The following is a 23,704-nucleotide window of genomic DNA, read 5'->3' as shown; positions in this document are numbered from 1 at the left end:
CTTAAGGGTAATCGTCTGGGGTAAATTTTCACCGGAAGCGAATTGTTCCTAGGATATTTTCGTGGTAAGGGGGATATTTCTGTGGAGGTGGAGCGAGATATCCTGCTGGTATTTAAAAAATGATTAAAAATTTAAAAAAACAAGTTTTTGTTTCAACTTAAAGTAAGGAACAACATCAAAACTCAAAACGAACAGAAAATATTACGAAATGAGGGGAATTACCCTATCCTCAACACCTCGCTCTTTACGCTTAAGTTAAAATTTTGCCCAATTGCTTAAGAACGACTCCTGAAACACAAGGGTCGTTTAATTAGAACAATAAGAAACATTTTTAAAAGTACTGAAAAACCTTTGCGTTAAGAGCGAGTTGTTGAGGACAGGGCGACCCCCCTCATATACGTAATAATTTCAGTTCGTTTTAAATTTTAATTTTGCTCTTTACTTTCGGTTGAAAAAGCTTGTTTTTTTATTATTTAATTTCATAAAGAAGGTATGTGACTACTACGGATTAGCTTTGTTATAAGAAAATCGTAGATGTGTTACAGCTTACATTTGTAACTGAAAATGCAATTTTTAGAGCAAAAACACGTTTGGGAGCCCAGAAGCGGATTTTAGTTCGATGAACATGAATTCAAGAACCATAATATTTCGATAGCTCTGAGATAAATGAAGTCCAACTGAAATAGGAAGATTTTCTAAGAATACTGAATATTTCCGCATAAATGAGATTCCCAAAGAAATGGGTCACTTTATGATAAGCTCTAGCTGGCAGGTCCATAGCTATGCCTAAATATTTCCAAAAATTTGACATACTCAGGTTTTTCGTTGACTATCGACACAAAATCACCGCGAGTAATCTTGGGCATCTTCAAAGAAGAAGTAAAGCCTGCAAAGGATTTCTCCAACGCATAAGTCATGTCATCTAAATTTATATAGCCTTTTTTTCCACGGTCCAAAAGTTCAAAGGTAGCTTCCAAATTTTGTTCTCTGATGGCAGGAAGTGAAATAGACATTTTGCCGACGATAAACTTTTTAAAGTTTATAAAACCCTTACAATCCTGATCATAGGCTTTAAGTACTTGCATAAGACAAGGGTTATTGACAGGTATTTCCAAGTAAGAGGGCAAACCCTCTTGCCTAATAATCCCATCTTTTTTGTCTGCAATATTGGCGAAGCTTTCTAGAGTCATTGTTTCCAGTTTTTTTTTTTTATCAAATCCATGTTTTCTTTTCAAGTTGGCCGCTCCTATCAATCTCACTTCACTTGGCAATCCTAATTTGGTTGCTTTCAACATAAGTCGACAATCTTCGAACGAATAATCGACAACAGGCACTTCAAGGCGTTTGGCCATTTCAAGGCGTACATTAGAGGCAAAAATTTTCGGGTTTATTTTCTCTTCCTCTGACGGCACATATGGAGGAAGAAATTCAATCTCAGCATAAGTAACAAACTGGGTCATAGTGTACCATAAAATCTTCATCCTTCCAGGTCCATCCCAAGTCCAAGATAAAGTCTCAAGCCTATTAGGATACTTAATGCACACAGGTTGTACAGCAACTCCAGGATAAAATGCACCAGGCTTAAAAGTGATTAGTGCTTTTCTGTTTGAACAAGTTCCCTCAGGAAATATCAAAATCCGTGGCCAGGGGTCCTCAGATGTTGCTCGACGCACCATCTCTTTAATCGTATTAGCTCGAGTGTTGGGATCTTCTCTTTCCACATATATTGGCTGAGTAAAATTGATGAATTTCCAAGAAAAAAACGGTACCTTCTTCACTTCTTCTTTGGCAACAATGCTTGGTGACCCTAGGAAGACAACTAAAAGTGCATCATAGAAAGTTGAATGTGGTGCCAGTGCCAGGATGGGCACTTCTGTTGCCGTCGCTTGTCTCCCTTTTACTTTGAAACCAGAACAATAGGAGAGCCAGGCCATTATCTGAGATATGGTGGCTCGCAACATTTGTCTCCATCCTCGCATAGGCTTTGATTTTAATTCTTCTTCGGATAAACCTAAAAGCTCTATAGAAGCAAGCCAATAAGACGTAACAAGGCAAATGACAACACCAATCACTCTCGGAAGAAAAAGGACGATAGACAAAACAAATATCTTAATTGTGTCATACGTAGACAGAGATATACTGTGTTTAAGGGTGTTTGTTTGAGGATGGGACTGATGTACAATTGCATCTCCATTTCTTATTATAGTTCGTCTCATAACTGGGCCTTACATTTCTTATGTAGCAATTCTTGTGTCATACCACTCAATGAGTCATTTACATATGAATCTCTTATCTGTAATATTCCTTAATCTAACAACATTTGCCTTAGTTTTTGGTAATTCCTTTTTCTTCTCTTTTTTTCAAATAGAAAGATTTTTTCCACATTTCTATTTCCCCCCCTCCCCCCCCCCCCAAAAAAAAGAACAAACAATTATAATATTTAAGTTTTCCTATGAAGTCATTATGAAAATGTTATGACGTGACTTCTGTCCGTTTCTAGATTTTTGTCCGTTTCTAGTAATGAAGTTAATTGATTATTGGGTCAGTTATAATAATAGGTCCCGTGCCCTATTTCTTACGTGTGGTTTCGTGGTCCTAAACTTGGCTTGAGAACCCCACTTTGGTATCTAGCAAGGCTGGCTAAAATCAGAGGCGAATAACCTGCTGAGCTTTATAGAGGAAGAATTAGCTTCATTATTTATTGGATCTAAGTATAAAAAGTTGCAGGTAAAAGCATCATTAAGTAATTAGTAAGTACTTAGTAAATTGAAATCTAACAAAACATATAACACTTACTATGCCAAAACAATCTGGTTGGTCCAAATTTCTGGTTACCATTAAAAAAGCTGAAGACTCAAGAACGCCGCTTCTCTTAAAATGGGGTATATATACTTTATGCCCCAACCGCCCTTCACGTTTTCTATCAGGGGATTGGGTATTTCAAAACTCCATATCTCAACCACACATCCTTTGGGCTTTTAATAAAGTTTTTTTTTCAAAACTCCGTATCTCCTTTAAGTAGTGGCTATTTGAAAACCTTTAAACAAGGCGGTGTTACATTTTGCGTCTTAAAATTTCTTTTTTTATATTAAAATCAATCTCTGACTCTCCATATAGTCAGTCACCATGATAGTTGTGAAATTGACGTCATTGTAACTCTCTTGGACTCTCCATATAGTCAGTCACCATGATAGTTGTGAAATTGACGTCATTGTAACTCTCTTGGACTCTCCATATAGTCAGTCACCATGATAGTTGTGAAATTGACGTCATTATAATGTATCTGCAATGTCTGCATAACCACATAGAGACAAATTTTGTCACCCTCAAATGTGTTGGAGACAAAGGCAATGTAGACAATTATTTATCTTAAAATGCTCAATAATAGTTAGACAAGACAGGAAAAGTTCTAAGCGCCTCATTGACAATGATGACAACGATACAGCAATCGAGTGTTACTTTCAAGTTTCTTAAGTTGCCTCCAACTTTTAATCTGAAGTCTTTCTTTTAGTTGTCTACACTAAAGTCAAAGTTGTAAACCCCTCGAGACCTTTTGAATAATATATTTCATGAATGAGCTTCACATTTTCAATATAAGCTTCTGGAACCTATTTGGTACTATAATGCTGCATGTTGGTTTTCGTAAATGGACGCTAAAAAAATAAAAGAAGGATACATTAGCCAGTAAAAGTAAATAACCCCTACTCCCTGTAGACGAACGTGGTCTTTCAACCGATTATTAATTGAAATTTCTTTTAGTTATATATCACACACAGGAACAAGCCATCAGTTTGTTCTTCATTGGAATCTAGTAAAGAGTAAACTAAAGGGTCAGGCTATTCTGTCTATATGTTACGGTGTAAGACCGAAATCTGGCAAATGTCGACATTCACCTTTCAATGTCCAAAATTCCTTTTTCTCTGCTTGGATTAAGTCAGTTTTGTCAGTCTTATGCCAGGTTTGCAGCAGTCAAAGGTTAGGTTACATCAAATTAGGTTATAAATCTAAATAATCGGTTACAGACCTAGCCTAACCTGTCACCGTCAAACCTTACATAAAACTGAAAAAGCTGCGTGGCAAAGCTGACTAAATTCAAGGTGGAAAAAAAAAAAAAAAAGGAATTTCGGACATTCACCGGTGAATATCGAAATTCAATTTCGATCTCTCGCGGTAACATATATCTGTTTCGATAACCATTATCATTATGATAACGCTCCTTGTTTTTTTTTTTTTTTTTTTTTTTTTTTTTTTTTGCTTGATACCCCTGGTCTGTTGAATATCTTTGTTTTTCTCTGTAATTGTTTTCTTTCTTAAAATCTGAATCACAAGACAACTTAGTAACCATCCTTATGTGTGCTCGAGCTATGTTCCTTTCAGTAGCCTTTTTATCTTTCTTAAATCTGTTTTCATAATTTTTAAGATTCTATCTCTATTTTGCTTTTCTGTTTGGTTGTTGTGACAATGCCAAATCGATTGAGTTCTTAAAACAAAATTGACAAGAATATATATTGCAAAATTTGAATTTTATTTTAACACTCTTGAATTAGAAAATATAAACGTTTTTTTTGTTGTTGTTGAAGGGATATCACGACTAAGGGGAATTTAGCATGGAGTTAGTCGGTTTGGCTGGCAAAAAAGTGTTTTTGAAATTCCAAAAATGTATTTGGTTATTTAGGGAAATCAATCCTTATTGTAGATCTCAACGACATAATAGCGTGCTGAGACACATAATAACAATGCTGTTACGTTAACAGCACACTAAAGAGTTGTTGTTAACAAAAGTAATAGTGTCTTTACTAAGGGGCCTCAATTCACGAAAATATGAGGGGTAAGGATTTTTGTTCTAATTTTTTTCTGTGAAAATATCCAAATTCTTCAAAATTTAGGGTGCCCCTGGTACTCACTCTAACAATACAAAATATATTTTCTATGTTAATACTTAAATGACATCAATTGAATAGTCGAGTTTAACAACACATAACATATTTTCTATTCAAGAGCAATAATTAAATTGTCAAGTTCAACAAAACATAACATATTTTCTATGTTAACCATTCAACAGCAATAATTAAATAGTCAAGTTCAACAACAGAAAAAATATTTTCTATGTTAAAAATGTGACAGCAACCATTGAATAATCAAGTTTGACAACACATAACATATTTTCTATGTTAACAATTCAACAGCAACAATTAAATAGTCAAGTTCAACAAAACAACTTTAACAACATGTAACATATTTTCTAAGTTAACGATTCCTTAGCGACAGTTGAATAGTCAAGTTCTTTAGAATTAAAATCTAAGAATTAAAAAGAGGGAAATCGGTGCTAAGTAGTCTGGCTTCTGAATCACTAAAAGATTAATAATCTTTTTTTTTTCTTGAATAAAGAAGCCCGTCTTAGACCAGCGGCAGCTGTTCGTTCAGGTGGAGCCTCAAGTCGGAAGAGCACTCAAGGTACAAGTGGAAATTTACAAGCAGATCTCCTTCGCCTTATCGATCCTGAGTATCGAACCGAATCCAATTGGAATGACACTGGCTACTCAAAGGTTAGAAATAAGTTTTTTGGAAATATGTTCTATGTTCTAGATCATCCCCCCCCTAAATTTAGGAAAATTAATTTTTGCCCCAACGCCCTAATTTCCATGGATTGATGCCACTGCTGTAAAAGTCCTGCGCTCCTTTATACTCTTTTGGACTCACAGGCTGCCAAGTAGTAGCACATATCTTTGCAAATCAAAACAAAAACAATTACAAGTTCGTTAGTAGTTGCTCAACTTGTGTAGCATTTTTTTCCTTTTGTGAATTTGTCGCGATGATAGTTTTATTAAATAATAGTTTGGGGTTTTCGGGTCCGTGTTGTCTCCTCTCAAATATCGATTTTTTTTTACTATATCTACTGTAATCTCTTCATGAAAAAGTTCTTCGGGGAAAAAATTGATTAGAAATTCATAAAAATACGAAGTTTGTAAATACTTTAAAGAGCAGGATTGTTAGGCTTAAACCTATATTTCAGAGTTTAAATTTGGGTTCTGCTCTCCTTGTTTCGAATATCTTGTATTTTAAGAAAAGTCTATGCGCAATTTTGCTATTATACCGGATTGCTAAGGGGCCGACGCCCCCTCATCGGGTATAATTTTATTGCGTATAAAGGTAGAACGTCGCTGTTTTCTATCAGTGAAATGAAAGTTTTTTTTTAGAATGATCTTCGGTGAATGCATTAAAAATAGAACAAACACAGCGAAAAACAATAGAATAGAAAAAGAGTAAAAAAGGAGAAAAATAGGAGAGTGAAGAATTTTTCTTTCACGATCAGAATGTTTAAGGGAATTATGATTTCTAATACCTTAGGACTAGACCCTAATAAGTAGAGGTTGGAACAAATTCCCACCCTCAAGTTTCTCAGGGAGAGAGCAGAACTTTATCTTATATAACAAAACTGCAGAAAGGGCCTATTCTATGAACTGCGACTGCGAGGAACTTAATTTTAAGCAAAACTGCATTTATGTTGCGGAGATAGTTACTGCACCTTCCTACGAACCTCCATTCCCTGTGCTACCACTACCACTAATAAAAATGAGGGGATTATTCACAAAAAGGAAAAAAATTGCACATAAAATATGTAAAAAGCTTCGTTTCCGTATTGACTTTTTATGTGTATTATTTCATAGATGAGTTAAAGAAACGGGGAGGGGGGTCATTGCCTGTATAACTTTGAAATCATTTACTTTTCCTAATTTCTGAGCAGTTACAAATTATCTAATTTTTCTTGGTCTCTCTCTCTCTCTCTCTCTCTCTCTCTCTCTCTCTCTCTCTCTCTCTCTCTCTCTCTCTCTCTCTCTCTCTCTCTCTCTCTCTCTCTCTCTCTCTCTCTCTCTCCCTCCTCTCTCTCTCTCCTCTCTCTCCCTCCTCTCTCTCTCTCTCTCTCTCTCTCTCTCTCTCTCTCTCTCTCTCTCTCTCTCTCTCTCTCTCTCTCTCTCTCTCTCTCTCTCTCTCTCTCTCTCTCTCTCACTTTCTCTCTCACTTTCTCTCTAAAAAAAAAAAAAAAAAAACGCGTAAGGGCCTGCATCATCAAATGAACTCTAGAAACTCAAATCGTCACGTAAAAAATACGGATGCAGTCCCAAAAATTTGTTGTTTGCCACCCCTCCCCTCCCTCCTCACCATTTTGTCTCTTTTAGATATAATTATTTTCAGGAATCAAATGAACCGATCTCTCTCCTTTCTGTCCAATCAGCCCCAAGTAGTCAGTATCGAAGAGCACCTGGTAAAGATGTAAATGGGTCATATGGAGGGTTGAAATTTCGACCAGGGGAACGAGTGAGCTATGCACCGCCAGTGAGACCAGTGCCAAATAACCAAAATCCAATTTTAAGTAGAAAGGCCAGAACAATGCCCCCGAACATGTCACCGAAAATGTTTGCAGATGTGAAGGATATTCTAAATACTACTGGCGAGAGCCTTGATAGCGATGGTGATGATATCGGTATGTTTATTTTCTTATATTTTGTTAACGAGTCAACTTGTCTGCTCTGGACTAGATGTCTAGACCTAGTTTATTAAATGATTATGATTAAATGATTAATGACTATTAATTGACTAATAATTAAATGGTTCTTTACTGAGGTCGGCTGTTTTCGCAGTTTGTTTGTGATAATTCGAAAAGCAGTATGTGCCACTTTTTGAAATGGAATCAGTTGTTCCAATTCGCTTCCCCATAGCTTAATGGGGTCTAAAAATAATTAAAAATTTCGATTCAGTTTTTGTCACCCTTCTATGTCACCCTACCTACGTTATGTCACCACGATCACTAACGTTACTTTTCGGCGAGATTTTTAGAGAACCCGATATTCTTTCAGGGAAATTTTGGGAAAACTCCAGAAAATTTGGGCATAGTGCAAGCACAAAAAAATGCAGTGCTTATATAAAATTTCATAAAATACAATGCTGACCCAAAAAAAGTGTTCGGAATTCTAGGTATCTGGCGCCCTTTTTAACGCAGTTGAATTTAGTTTTAATTTTAACGCAGTTGAACTTAGTTGAATTTTAACGCAGTTGAATTTAGTTTTAGTTCTAGGCTATTATATTCTGTTAAAACGTTAGTGATAAAAGTAGAAATAGACGTTTTCTCAATATTAGCCAGTTAAGACAGGCTATCGACTTAAATTACATAAACTGGTACTACTTTCGTATTACGAAAACATGAAAGCTTGACCATTATAGCCCCCAGGTTTCCTTTCCCTTTGAAATGCTTCTAGATGCTGTACTAGTAATCCTTCCAAGATAATGACCTCCCTGTTGTGTCCATGAAATGGGATTTAGAAACGGAAGCTTAGTTTTTTCTTTCGTTATGTAAGATGAAATTTTATTGGACAGTAAGCGTGACAAGCGGTTAGCCAAATTCGCATTTCCGCTACAAAGAAATTAAAAAAGGGACTAAATTAGGAAGGCTAGAAATTAACTTTTCTTTTGATAAATAACTGTGATGAATTTCCGAAATTAACGAATCTTCGTCATCCTATGAAAGAGCAAAAACGGGGTTATCTTTTTTTCAAGAATGGAAAGAGCGAGAGAAAATGAACTTTTGTTTTTTGTTGTTTTTTTTACCTAAAAAAAAACACCAAAATAGGAAGGCTTAAAAATTGACTTTTCTTGTGAAAATATTCCCAAAATTAACGAATCTTTGTCATCTTATGAAAAAAAAGAGCGAGAGAAAATGAAATTTTGTTAAAAAAAACTACAAAAACACACACCAAAATAGGAAGGCTAAAAATTGACAAAGAAACTAAAAAAAACAACACACTAAAATAGGAAGGCTAAAAATTGACTTTTCTTGTGAAAAATTCCCAAAATTAACGAATCTTTGTCATCTTATGGAAAAACAAACACGGGGTTCTTAGGCTTTTCGTTATTTCGAGAGTCATTACTTCTTTTTCAAGAATTGAAAGAGCGAGAAAAATTAAAAAAAAAATATTAAAAAAATCGTTTTGCCACCTGAAACGTAAAATTATATCAAGCTATCTTTAGTTGGGGGAGAGGAGGGGCAAAAGATATTGTTGGGGTCGGTGATATTTTGTAAAGGCTAGAAGTGTAATTCGCCCCCTCAAACTACGTAATTTATATTGATTGGTTCTGCTCCTCCTCTTCTGTCTATTCATCTCTCAAATCTTAATTAGCTCTTGAAACTCGTATCTAGAAGTGTCTTTTTCTTTTGAAGCCGCTTTCGAATTTGGCAGTTTTCTCTTTTCTCACTCACTTAAATTATTGTGTACTGTAGCCTTTGATAACAAAATTTATTTTGATTGATCTCGGATGCCTAAAATAACGTTTTTGTGCAAATAACTGATTCTGAATAACAGGGGCGAATCCAGGGGAGTCAAAGACGAAAACCTACCCTCAGAAGGTCGTAAGTCACACTAATAAAAGGGGTAGAGGGGCAAAAAAACATGCTTGGGGAGCCCAAGTTTCGTTGTTTAGACGATGTAAGCCAGTGGCTTACTCCAGTTTTGTTCAATAGAAATAAATAAATGTGTAAATTTAATATCAATAAGCAAATACCTTTTGAGCTACCACAGGTGAGATGGAATTCTATTTATTGCAATTATTGGCATTCTCATACCTCCTGAGACTTTTTGCAAGTTTGAGATGATGCGAAGCATTCGAACTGCTTGAGAATTGTCAAATACAATATATATAATTGGCAATGTCCATGAAATTTAGAGAAAATCCGTTTATTTTATGTAGTCACCTTAGTTTCAAAAGCTGTATATGGAGTAAAATTGCAGTTAGGGAGCCCCTAGACGGTCAAGTATTTTGATCAAAAGTTTCCGTCAATCGATCGAGGTGTGCTTCCATCAACCTTCAATCGACCCTTCAATCAACCCTTCAATCCCGACCAAAGCTAATGTAACACACAGATTTCGGTAAAAATGACTGAGTCATTCAAAATTTCTATCAACCACAGTCAACTCTTGACTCAAGCGTCAAACAGGTTCCTAGACGGTCAATAGTGCTTGTGTCAATCGATTGACGGAAGCTTTTGATCAAAATGATTGACCGTCTAAGGCCTCCTTTAGACTATGTTACGTGACGTATATAGAACTCGGTCAAAAGAGGTTTATTTTTTTTCTTTTGTTTCCTTTGGGCTAAGGAAAGAAATGAGCTAATGGGCTAAAAAATAAATAAATAATAATTTGGTAGAAATAATAGGCCAGACGTTTGTCTGTATCCAGTGGATTTATATTAAAATATAATGAACATTGAATAGCTTTAATAATTCCGCCTTGTTTTGTTTCAATATACACTTTGGGGGAGGGCTTTATGGTCTCTTGATTGTCTAAATAAATTTGTTTTAGTTAAAAGAAAATTAATTAAGTAGTGGTTTGTTTAATTACTTGATAATTTATGCCTTTTGAAGTTATTGTTTTAGTTAGATATTATTGGGTAGATTTATCTGTGAACAAAGTGTCGTCATACATTTTTCTCGTCTTTTCACAAAGGTAAATTGTTTTTTGTTTTTTTGTTTTTTTTATGATCGTTTGCAAGACAAAGTAAACTAACTGAAAATTAAACAATCAGAGAAGAAGATGAACAAGAGTCTGGTAAATTGTTTCTCTTCTCAGTTGATGAGCAATTGGACGAAGACATTAAAACACCCAGATTAGCACTATCTGAGTACTATTTTCCGTTGACAGGGAATTCTGCTCCCCGCTAACGAAAATATATAAAATTCTTTGATTTATTGGTATTATAATAAAGAACGTTGAAAATGCTAATTAAATAAGCAAATCCATCTAGGTTTGACCGTTTTGCGTAGTGTAAGGAGCTTGATTTATATACCACTGGCTGAAGCTCTATGGATCCACTCTGTTAGTACCAAACGTTTATAAGACCACAAATTTGAAAGAAAAAGGAACTATACTGCCTCAAGTGATAATGTTTCTACTGCTATTAGGGCTAACAACTCACCGCATCACCAATCCATCTGAGGTCAACGTAACGCCCCCCTATCTGTTCAAAGATTCACTCTTTACCCCCTCCCATGTAGTTTCGTTTTTCTTTAACTTATGGAACCTCATTTGGAGACAACTGTTTCGTTTCTCCCTTCCTCATTGGTGGTCAAAAACAACACTCCAGCAATCTATCAAACGTGGCCTAGCCATTAACATTTTTGCTGAGATTGACAACAAATTGCTGTGATTGGCATATACCGATAAATGGCTTAAAAAGTCATTTCTAGGTAATATTAGTTTCGTAAAATGAAGAGATTATTTGGAGACTTGTTCCAGCAAATGCAATGTTCAGTCTAGAGATTTGTGACCTTGATACTTTCCCTGTTATGAACACCCCTTTTTCTGGCTACACTTCCTGCTTGGGGTGCAAGTGTATAGTGGCCAGGGTGTACTGTAAGAAGAGTGAATATATGGGTGTATCACGGATGAGAGAAGAGAAGTTGTCTTTTGTATCTCGCTGAGTATAAATTTAACACACTGTGAACAAAGTAATTGATCGATGCCTTAGAAAATCCCAAGGAAGATTAGAATTAAAACAAAATTCAGGTGTACTATTTTAATGAAACAGTGACAAAAGAAACAAAACAAAAAAAATTTTTTAAACACGAAAAACGGGTTTTAATTTTCTAACAAGCAGTGAACTACAAAACAATTAATTATGCACAAAAGCTCCGAATATTTCGGCCCCACATCCGGGAGCCTTTCTCAACGGAAAATAAAAAAATAAAGAAAAAAAAAAAAAAAACAACTTAAATTACATTACAATAAAACATACTAAAAACATAAAGAGAACAAAAAGCAAAAACGAAATAAAAATATAAATAAATAAGAACAAAACTCACATATTAATTAAACACTTCCATGCACTGAATGTCTTTCAACTGGCCTCCTCTCAGTATATAAATGGAAATATATTAAATAAACACTTCCATGTACTGAATGTCTATATTGATTCTACTCGCCTCTTTCGTTTCTTTTTTCTTTCGTTTTTGCTTTTTGTTCTCTTTATGTGTTTAGTTTGTTTTATTGTAATGTAATTTAAGTTTTTTTTTTTTTTTTTTTTTTGCTTTAATTTTTTATTTTTTCCGTTGAAAAGGCTTCCCGGATGTGGGGCCGAAATATTCGGAGCTTTTGTGCATAATTAATTGTTTTGAAGTTCACTGCTTGTTACAAAATTAAAACCCATTTTTCGTGTTTAAAAATTTTTTTTAGTTTTTAATGGAAAAGCAGTGTGGTCTAAGAAATTATTTACGTCTAGCCTAAAGAAACAAAACAAAAATCTTTAACTAGTAATAAAGGTCCGAAAGTTTTGGCTTCATATCCGGAAGCCTTTATCAAAGGAAAAATGCTAAATTAAACAAATACATATAAAGAAAAGGGAAAAAACGGAAAAAAGCTCACATCTTAATAGAAGTCAAGTTTTTTTTTCTGTTGATGGATGTGCTTATCCCCTTTTTTTCGTGTGCCCCAAAGCCCAAATTACTCCTCTCCATCGATTTAAAAACTTGAGCAATAGAATAAACAATATATATGTTGTCTGCCCTCCTCCAGATATCACAGATATGTTTTGACATGGTGTCTTTATTGGTGCTTTTCAAGTATATGTCAAAGTCAATGCCTTGCAAAGCTAGGCCGATAAGAAACATGTCTTAGTGCCACTCATTAGGTCTACCTAAAAAGGAGGTCCCCATCAGGAGGACGTTTCTTTGACCTACTATTGTCATGTGGAATGACCTACCAGCAGAGATTGCCCTAAAGAATCTTCGCTTAGTTGTTGAAATAGAATGTATAATACATTTTAAACAATTCAAAAAATAGCTCTAAAATTTGGGAGACCTCCTCTTTCAAGTGCCTTCTTCCACCGAAATGTGGCAATGTATTCCTGGCCGGACACCTCTTCTCCCTACTATGACTTTGTTGATGTTAATTAGATTTGTGTCGATTTTCTCAGTCCCTTTTCTTCTATCTTATGTAACTCTCAAGTCTGGAGCCCTTTGGAGTCATCCCCTTTCACGTACCCACCAAAAAATGACAAGATATTCTTGGCTTGACCCCTCTCCTAACTTAACTACTATGACATTGTTGGTGTTCATTAGATTTGTATTGATTTGATCAGTTCTTTTTCTTCTGTCTTATTTGGCTCTCAGGTCTGGAGCCCTTGCTTTTCAATCCAACCCCACCTTCCCCTACCCCGAAAACATGACATTGCGTCCCTGAATAGGCTCATCTTCTTTCTACTATGACATTGTTGGTGTTCGTTAGATTCGTATTCATTTGTTCAGCCCCTTTTCTATCTTATTTGGCTCCCAAATCTGGGGCCCTCCGCTTTCAAGTATCCCCTGCCACCAAAATATAACAATGCATTCCTGGCTGGACACCTCTTCGCACTACTATGACATTGTTGGCGTTCATTAGATTTGTAATTACTTTTCAAATGTGGCTGACAGTACCACTCAGAGTATTCGCTTGTTTAATAATATGATTTCGAAATATATCTACCCAGGGAAGCTGACTTTTCGTTTTATTTTAAAGCTGTTGCGAAAGAAGAACTGGGGAAAATCCTCAAATCATCAACCAGCAGCTGTGCTTTATATGGTTCTATTATGAACTATAAGGGGCGCTTTTCAAATCATTCACCTAAAGGATAAAGAGAATGGAAGACGTAAAGGCGTTAGATCTTCAGGTATTTAAAATGGAAGATAGAGGTTAGAAAGTATCAGCGCCACATACAGAGTAGATTTTATTAGATATTGTTCATTTATTAATTATGTAATTACGCAAGACCGTAGGTAGGATTTTTTAACGGGGGGAGAGGTGTTTACTAAAACAAAACTTTAAAAAACACAAAACAAATTGTTTATATGTATTTTTGTTACGTTTTACAAGTTGGACAAAATTTCGGAGATGGGGGGGGGTCCAATCCCCTAGCCCCCTCCCCTTGATACGCCCCTGTAATTACGACATTATTGATTGTATAATTCTTTTATTATGAATAATTGTTCGTATACAATTTTTATATATAGTTATATTATACATATTTACATTATATTCAATTATATGATTAATTATGTAATTATAACATGTATAATGTTAATATCGATATATTTGATAGTAATAGATATAATTAATCTGTGAGGTTATTGGATTAAAGCTGAAAATTTTCCTTTGAGTCTAATTAATCCCCTTTTTTCTCAATAATTATTCTAATTAAAATCTAGTCTGTACAAAATAAGCTTAGTTTAGCTTTGGAAATCGTAGGAGGTTAATTAGGGTAATTGACTAAACTGGTAGGGCTACTGGGTGACAGAGTTCTGCTTTCTTTATCTTCCCCTAAAATACCCGGAAGGACAAATATATTACAGTATATAATGTGCTAAAAAAGGAGCATAATTTCCAAGTATTCGATCGTGTGTGTATGTGTGTTTGTGTTTTTTTTCTACTCTTGTGCCAATTTCCCCTCTTATAAGCTTGGAGTATTTGTTTCGAAAGTCTTATAGTTTGGTTCATCAGTACTTCCTTGAGTATGTTCGGTAATATATCACCCGTAGACTAAAAAGTTTCTCTCTTTCCATTTTTACGCATCGTATATTTCTCGCTGTTTTCTCCTTTTTATGGGTCCTCTGTTTGGCATAGCACCTTTGTTTGTCAAGTTTTCAGAGATAATGTCATATGAAATTCAACTGGTGTACGTAATAGATTCCCGGCTAGAACAATTTATGATAAGATCCATCTAGTTTAGGGATTTTGTTTTTAGTAATGGTAAACGCATACAACTTTTGAGGAAATAAGAATCTAGGAAGGAAGTTTGGTGATATGTTTGTTTATGCCGGTAATTTCCGTAGCTCTTCAACGAGGCCAGTCAAAAAATCCAGGGTGTTAGTGGCACCTCAGAATTGAAGACGAATAACTTTTTTAAACTTTGTGGCAATAAGTGCATCGTCGTTTCATTGGTTTACGCCTGTACCATTTTCAGAAACCAATGGCATTATTCGTCAAGTATATGCCAGAAGGCGAAGCCAATAATCCTGATTTTTTTAAAACCTGATTGGCTCTTCGTTTATTTAGTGCGAAATTTTAAGCCAATCAAATGGAAGAAAAGCCTGTGAGTTACAAGGTTTTTCACTAGTAGTTTGTTCTCTCTGATCAATATCTTCTGAATTTCGTGTCTGAGGTCACAAATGCTGGTAAATGGTTGTGAAACAAAAATACGAGCGGTGTTTTTAATTTTAAAAGAAATATAAAAGATATGCTCTATTACATATTTTTACCCTAGGCTCGCAAATAAACTAGTTGCTGTGATAAGCAATATACGTTAAGCAGCAACAAAGCCTATTGGACAGCAGGTCACAAAAGAAAACATTAGCCTACCAACTACAAAGAATCCGAAAAGAGAAATAAAATTGTCTCCTTTCCCCAACATAAACTTGAAGTTTTGTCCCTTACATTTTCAAACTACATTCAGTCCTTTTCAACCTTCATTTATTATAATCCAGTCTACATTTTATTTATAAACTATAAAAGCCGTTATAACAAATAGTTATTGATACAAATATTCAAAGGGCCGAGACCCATGTTGTTGCTGTTTCTGGACGAACGGCCAAACTAGACGCATTATAATGCCTGAAGTGCCCTAAACTAGGGCTAAACAAGTGCCAGAGCTAGGCATCAAAGCTTGAAAAGGTAATGGACAAGTACTATATAATATTAAAAGAACTTTTATTTGTCTTAAGAAGCTGGTTTTTGTTTTTTCAGTTTATAGTTACATTGCTTATGTTTTTATTAATGCTATTCTATTATTTTTAGTGTTATTTCATTTTTATTTGTTAATTTAGTTTGTTACTTTTTTATTAATTTATTCAATGAATTGATTAAATCACTCGTAATTTATATAAATATATTATTGACTTATATTAAATATAAGCCAACTCTGATCAACAAGGCTATAAATCTTCAATTTTTCTGGGAAGTGAGGTTCTATGAAAATTCGAGAAAATTTAACCTGTGAAGATACATGTTATTTAAACACTACCACATAGAAAGAAACGTATAAAATGTATACAGTTTGCTATGTGTAATTATCAGAATATATATAATTTATTATATTTTTAATTATTAATTAAATTTATTATCGTTTATCGCATTACTTTTATTTGTTATTTTTCTTTACCGTGGGTGCTACATTTTTTATCCCAATATCTGCCATTACTCTCAATCTGGTCTGCCCTCTGGTATTTTGGGGACACTATGTTAGTTTTTGGCGGTTTTCCTTGATGCTGATCGATCATAAAGGGTATGCCCTCCTTGAAGTGCATGTTTGTTAAAGTTTGAGTATAATCCTTTTTAATTTGGTTGCCTTTTTTACTATCAAAATTGTCGGACTTTTTTCGTCAAATATCGACAATCACTTCTTATTTGTGAAGTTTTGTGAGAAATTTTAACCATAAGAAAAAAAAATTGAGGAGGCCTTGTATGATTCAATGATTTTTATTTGAAATTGAAAGTTAATCTCTTTTAGGCTCTGGTCCGAATGAGAGTGTGATATTAACACATGCCAGGCCTGCAACTGTAATAAGTAACGCCTCGTCCTCTCCTTCACTAAATGATTCCAACCAATCAAGAGAAAGTGGTTGCTCCCCAAGGACCAATAGGCACTTTGGTGGTGCAACTGGTAGCTCAGCATCGACTCCTCCCGTACCTCTACCTCCTCAACAAGGTGATGACTGGTCAGTTTTAGTAAACACTGCCCGATCAATACAGGTACTTTTTGTAATCTTGTAATTTCAAGTCACGCCACGCCATAGTCACACGCGACCACGCCACAGTCACATCATGCCATGGCTAAGTCACAACACGCCACGCCACAGTCCCATCTACTGATTACAGAAAAGCCAAGATTTTTAAATTACATACGCTTCCTTGATTTTAACGTCACATATATATTGTGAAAGTAAGAAATTGAAACAGTATGAAATTGGCTTCAACTAGCTATCAACAACACTATCAGCATCAACTTGTTGACAATAGTTGTGAACAAGTTAGTGCTCTGCAAGTGGCGAATTGCAATAGACTCGATTATACTCTGTATTCCTGTGCATTCCCCAAAATTCATTATATAGATAAGAACAGTGCTATTCTAAGTTTTATTGACGCTTGTTGACTGCAAAAAATAAAAAAAGACATATCACTGCTTCCCATGCGAAAAAGTTGTTTTCCTTGTAGCTCAAGATGTGGGAGACAGTTTTTAGCTATGCAAATTTCAATGGTGCAGTTTCTGTTTCAACTACAGGGTTTCACGCTGTTTGACGAAATTCCTATAAAGTTGTTCTCGCAATAAACATTTACGATTAAGATTAATCGGAATAATGGGAATCATTCCTGAATCAGCTTCAAATAACGATTCTTCCTCACTTGAGGTTTTTTTTTATCGACATAATTTTTGGCTAGTAGTGGTTAGAATTCGTTCTTTACTAGGCGTCGCAATTATAAAACGTCCTTGCATCGGTTCTGTGGCAAACAGGGTTGAACCCTGAACCCCGCATTGTCGAGCAAAAATCAATCCACCGTGCCACCACAGGCATCGCTCCTTCTCGGAACTTCCATTTTTTCTAATTTGAAAAAATTCTGCCTTAGTTTTCACCTTAATTCTTCTATAATAAATTTTACGCTTTGTGCTCAAGGCACCCATTTACGCACTGGAAATATTATTGGCACCGTAGTTGTGCGTAATTTTGATTTAATCCACAGAGTGTGACTATAGTGTGGATCGGGCATGATTTGCGAAGGACTTATTGATTGATCCATAGATCTCTTGTGCATCTAACAAGGATGGTGGCAGCAATGGTATTAATTCTATAACTCAAGGGAAGTTTTGTCTCCTTCCTCAAACAGCTGGAAAAAACTGAGAAACCATTACTGTTAATACGGAAGAAAAAGCATAAAGAGCTCGCGGAAGAGTTTAATATAAAATCATACGACTATAGAGTAAAGGATTAATAGGTAAAGGGTGTCTATATGGCTAAAAAAAATATCGAGAACATTTTTTTTTTCAAAACTCTGAATTTCTTTGACAAGTCACAAAGTGAGAAAGATTTTTCTGATAAACTTGATTCACCACCCGTGTTGGCAGCGCCATATATAATTCATAGGACATAAGAAAGATCGACGAAGAATTGTTTCAGCATATTTGGCTGGAATACGTAACCCCGTATCTTTTAAAATTTATTCTTTTTTTTTAGAATTCTCAGCGCAAAAATCTGAAAATCTCTATGAAAATCTGAAAGTTTTGGTTTTCTGGTAAAGCTGAGAATTTGAGACGACCTTTTCCGTTTGGAAACAACTGCAATAAATCCCTATCTAGCCATATATTTATTTTCTTTAAATTCTCATAAGTCATAAAAGTCATTAGTTCAAAAAAAAATCTAAGTAGATTCGATTCGAAGGAGATACCGTTTGTCACCTCCTTCACTCACGTTTGTTAGGGTCTAAAATACCCAGCCTGTGTAAAATTTTATACAGGGAAAAATAAAACTTAGCAATGCCTAGTATAATAGTGGAAGGAAAATCCGTTATCACCGAAGAGGACTATCTTATGTGTAATAATAATAATGAAAAGGTAGATATTAGATATATTGGGAAGATTCTGTATGGTTAGGGACGACACTGAAATTAAGAAAGAATATGGACTCGATTTGTATCATATGCCAACTTAATTTTGAGGTGGCTTTGGTGTAATTAGGTTCAAATGTAAAACATTTGGCTGAACAATACAGGAAAAAGATCTGAACCACCGTAATACGACTAGTTGACGCAAGTCAACTTTTGAGTCACACCTTTTCTTTCGCGGAAAAAACCAAGTGACCGACTGCACAGCGTGTTTTTCAATTTTCTAAAATAAAGCTACAAATAAGTTCTTTCTCTATTATAGTTTCTTCTGTTTTACCTCTTCAAAATTCGTTGAATTTAGTTGTGTCGCTAAAGGACATTCAAATGACTCTCCCCCAGAGCCATCTTATGTGTATTCAAAAATACAAACCAGAATTTTCTACGATTCTGCTTTTGGCTGTTTCAAAACTGTGAAGTTTTAATGGTTTTTGCTGCGTGAATTTAAGGCGTTACGTCATTCTTTCGTTATTTTTTTTTATTTTTAGCTCACATCGATGCTTGGGAAAAAAACGATTGGAATTGATAATCAAAACTGATTTCGACTCTGAGAAAAAAAGCAAAAAAAAAGAAAAGAAAACAAACAACAAATTTTATCCTTACTTTACTTCTGTCTAAACTTAAGTTATGATTTGAAGCTTTTTTCAGTTTTAACGTTAAATAAAAAAAAGAGCTTTTCGTTTAAAATTTATATTTCAAAATTTTGTTTTAAAAATACAAAATTATTTATTTTCAGAGCAAGGAACATAATGTTAAAATGACAGCCTATCATCACATTTTTGTAAGTTTTGCTTCGTTAAGTTGTAAAAGAACTTTTTCGCATGCTGACCAATGGTCTGCGTTGCGCAGGTACCGATCTCCTGATTCAATGTCTTCGGCCGCGTGGTTGGTGGCAAAACACCCTACGCTTACCGTGTTGTCCCCCCAAATTTCTCTAGGTACCCAGTTAGAGCTGGGTCGACTCTGTGTGAGACGCTGTGAAAATAAATAAGTACAAGTAATTAGTTATTTGAAACCCTTTTCGTCTGTAAAGATTCAAACGTTAACGATATATCGGTTCCCAAATAAATTACATTTCTTTAGCTGTTTGATGCAACTAAACAGTATCATTTACTTTCAGTATTTTTGCTTATTTAATTATATTTAATTGCTGAGAGCTGGGATGTTTTGGTATTGAAATGCACCCTTTGAGGTATCTCCCTCCCTCTCTAGCTACAAAACAATCAGAGAACCCCATTCTAAAAGTTTAAGTGCATTTCTAAGTTGTATAATTTGTCCATTGCTTACAGAGAGTATTTGTTATGGGGAAATATGTGGAAATTTTTCGCGTCAGTTTTATGCAGGGGGAAGGGGGATTGTCTAGGGGAATTTTCAGTGGGGAAAAAGGTTTTGGGAATAATTTCCTTTCAGCGAGAATCAAATTGTCTGGCAAGATTTTTCCGTGGAAAAATACGGGAAAAGTCCACAATGATGCTGCAAGGTGACACCTCCCTTAGCAAAAGACTGTTTATAGAGTTTATTTTAATCATTTATTTAACTGAATTGATTTGCTTCATAATGCAGCTGTCTATTATTAAGGAGGAGTGGTAGATCTCTGTGCAGGGATGGGGCTAAGTACCAAAAGGAGTAGGTTTCAATTGCCTAATTTTCTAAGCCTCCCTTGGCCTTCAGATTAAAACTAAATGATTTTTTAGTACTTGCTGTATAATTCTTCTTAGTTCCCATGTAAATTTTCAGTCTACGTGTTTATCATTGGGGTTGAGGCTGTGGAGTGGGGGGTTAATAATTTCTTAGGAAAGACTAGGTTAATTCAGGGTATGCTTTATGAAATTGAGTTCAATGAGGTATAATTTTGTGTAAATACAATTATGTTAAATGAACATAAAGGGGGGGGGGGTTAGTGGAATACGGGAGATACATAAACGACTAAAATAAATTGTCATTGAAAATCTAATTTGAATGTGTGTTTTCTTGTGGATTTATCCAGGACAGTCGTTCTAAGAGATTGAATTATATTTGTAGAATATATGAGCAACTAGCTAAAAACTACACATAAATAAACGACTAAAATAAATTGTCATTGAAAATTAAATTTGAAAGTTTGTTTTCTTGTGGATTTATCTAGAACAATCGTTCTAACAACTTAGTGATTCAACAGATATAAATGATTGTAATAATCAAACAATAGTATCCATTCGAGTTCAATAAATTGAATCCAACTTATGCTCGTGGGTCGTAATTGAAAATTTAATAGGGCACAATATCAATATACACAATAAATGCACAATATCAATATCACAGTAACTTGTCTTTCACTTGCCGAAGTTTATTAAAGACTAAGCAAAACATAAAAATGTAAAAGAAAACATACAATGCCTAACTGTGGCATAACTTTGATCTAATTGTTATTAGACACTGAAATGTGGTTACCTTTTCTCGACTAGTCTGTTGATCAAGGCGGGTGACAGCATAGAAATTCCCAAAGCAGCGAGATCAGTCAAAGGATAATTCCTTTGAATGGATACTGAATATCTCTATATCAGGCCCGAATTGAAAGAAATTAAATGATTTTTCTAAAATATCTGGGAAATTCGGTGTCGGCTTTTAGTTTTCTCTCGTTTATCTATCACGTAAGTTCTACATGTTATATCAAGGCCGCCAACATAATTCTAAATAGTTTGACCACACAAACTAAAAATGTTTACAATGGACGACATAGGGCAAGTCTTTATCGTACCACGTCCCCTTAATCATATTTAGACATGTTGTAGTTGATTATGTTTAAATGATATGTTATTCTTAAATTATTATTTAAATGTTGCTGTTTACTTTCTAAATATGCGACAAATTATATAGTTTATTCGCTGTTATTTAGAAAATATGTTCTTTTCATTAAATATCTTTGTTGTCACCTCTTGTTGTGATAACACTTGTCAAAATTGCTCAAATTCCTCTAAATGTAAGTCGAACACTTATTTACCTGAAAAGTTGAATTTCAAACTTTGTAGTAATCCTTTTTCAAATTCTTTTAATAGCCTTGAAAGGGAAGTAAACAAATAATTTGAGTTCAGAAAGTCATTCAGGCTTGAAATGGAGCGCAAAGCCTCCCTAAAATGTTTTGAAAATGCATTCATCCAGTGTTGATTTGGGAACGTTTTTTTTTTTTTTTTAAATAAAGTAGGCTAAGCGATTAGAAATTGTTTAGGAGGTCTCTACTGTAATTAAAAGGAACATATAGTGCAAAAGAGAATCAGCATTTGGTTGTCTAGCTCTGCTTTTTAAGGTCGGAAGCAGGTGCTTGCGCAAGGATGTGTCTTGAGTCCACCCCACCCCACCCCTCTGATATGTCGAATTTGTGTAACTTATTACGTTTACCCTGTAATTTGTTTATTTTTCTTTCTTTTTTTATCCCCTCCCTCTCCTAAAATAAAATATTTTGTTTGTGCCTGACCTGAATTTGAAGTGTAAATAGAACCAAGCTAGAATTTTGTTGAGAAAATAATCCCTGGATCCCTCACACGCTAAATTTTCGTCTAAAAAGCAACCTTAGGGTTTAAGTTTAACTCAAAGCTGTGTTAAATAGTCTTAACAAGTATTACTTGCTAATAGCTTTTGAATTTGATTTTGAATTTAAAATAATTTCGGAATTTGAAATCTAGACATTATCGCTCAAATAGTAAAAATGATTTGAAAAAGTATCATTCCTAGTCTTCAGTGGTTAGCATTGATATATTACATTTAACATTTAATAGTGCCTTCCAGCGTTGCCATTGCTTTGAGACGAATTTTATCGGTTTTTCCACCAAAATTGTACCACAAAAGATTGTTTGTGATACAATTATAGCATTCTACGTCAATTTCCTTTTCACCATGGGCGTATCCAGGATCTTTGTTCAGGGGGAGGGGGATATTTTTTTGTTTTTTACGGGGAGCTTACCAAAAAAAATAAAAAAAAAATCGCACTAAAAATTTGTTTATTTACATTTATATTACATTTCTACGAGTTAGATAAAATTTCGTTGGAGGGGGTCAAACCCTGAACCCCCCTGGATACGCCCTTGCTTTCCATTGACAAGAATACTAGAGTAAACTCAAAACAAGCAATCATTTTTTACGCTAATATCTTCATTATCTCTCAGAAAGTGATTTCGAACGCTGATTAATCGTGCAATATTTAGTTTGAAATGTGCTGATATTTGTGTTTGCGCTACGTTCGATTAAAATCCCTTTTCTATTGCTAACATCCATAAGAGGTGACTGGAGAAGTTTCAGACGTTTCGAAAAAGTAAAGATTGTCCAGACGAATACATTCAAAATGTACCAAAAATTTGGATTGCACCATAAAATATACAAACGTACCACATTGTATGAGGACCTGTAAACTGTACCATGAACGGTGCAATTGTACAGTATTAGCAGCGCTGGTGCGTTCGAGTACACCATGAATACTTATCCGTTAAGTCCTATTACTTATCCTTAGATTTTCACAGGAAGTAAATGGCATCAGAGCCTAGGAGGATTGGTACTTGAAACGGTTTGGACTAGTTGTCGGGTAAGGTACACCTTCTAACCCACAAAATGTAGGATAAGCGAGGAGAAGTGACGTCATATGTAAACAATTTAATCATAAATAAAAGGAACACTAATAGTGAGAAGTGACATACCTTCAGGGATCTGTAAATGTCCTGTTTCTTTTAGAGTACATACAACCATTCCCCTAGTTGACAATATGTGTTTCAGGTAACATGTGGTTGAATTAATGTACATCTTTTAGAGACTAAATCCGGGGAAGCTAAGCTTTTCCGGATGAATCGGATTTGGGGTGCTCGAATGCACTGTAAAATAGCGCGTCTCTTCTTCGAAAATTAAGCAAATATTTAGTTGGGACTGTTCAAAAGCAAGTTTTGTCTTAAGTTAATGTATTACATAGAAGGAACCTTTTGGCTGATACACGCACAGTTTGTGTATTCGAGAAACCAAATTGTTGAGGAGGAATATGAAACTTGATTTGTTTCTACACTTTTAGTATAGATTTT

General features: G+C 34.9%; 2 protein-coding genes across 2 annotated transcripts in view; one reads left to right on the top strand and one right to left on the bottom strand.

The window, feature by feature from the left end:
- The window catches only part of LOC148953826 (signal-induced proliferation-associated 1-like protein 1), a 161,610-nt gene that overhangs the window by 113,401 nt on the left and 24,505 nt on the right, over window positions 1-23,704 (top strand). Inside the window, exons 17-19 of the mRNA XM_089085918.1 lie at window positions 5,389-5,546; window positions 7,195-7,483; window positions 16,525-16,766. Of these exons, the coding sequence (XP_088942044.1) occupies window positions 5,389-5,546; window positions 7,195-7,483; window positions 16,525-16,766 (689 nt within the window). The remainder of the gene's footprint in view (window positions 1-5,388; window positions 5,547-7,194; window positions 7,484-16,524; window positions 16,767-23,704) is intronic.
- LOC148953827 (lysophosphatidylcholine acyltransferase 2B-like) lies at window positions 762-1,475 on the bottom strand. The gene has a single exon (XM_089085661.1). The coding sequence runs from the start codon at window positions 1,458-1,460 to the stop codon at window positions 762-764; it is 699 nt and encodes a 232-aa protein (XP_088941787.1). The 5' UTR covers window positions 1,461-1,475.

The sequence above is a fragment of the Artemia sp. Qi Xiang Cuo genome, chromosome 3 (assembly GCF_049724085.1).
Source record: "Artemia sp. Qi Xiang Cuo chromosome 3, ASM4972408v1, whole genome shotgun sequence".
Taxonomy (NCBI): domain Eukaryota; kingdom Metazoa; phylum Arthropoda; class Branchiopoda; order Anostraca; family Artemiidae; genus Artemia; species Artemia sp. Qi Xiang Cuo.
Note: the sequence above shows the minus strand (reverse complement) of the source record. Positions and strands in the feature narration are given on the sequence as shown.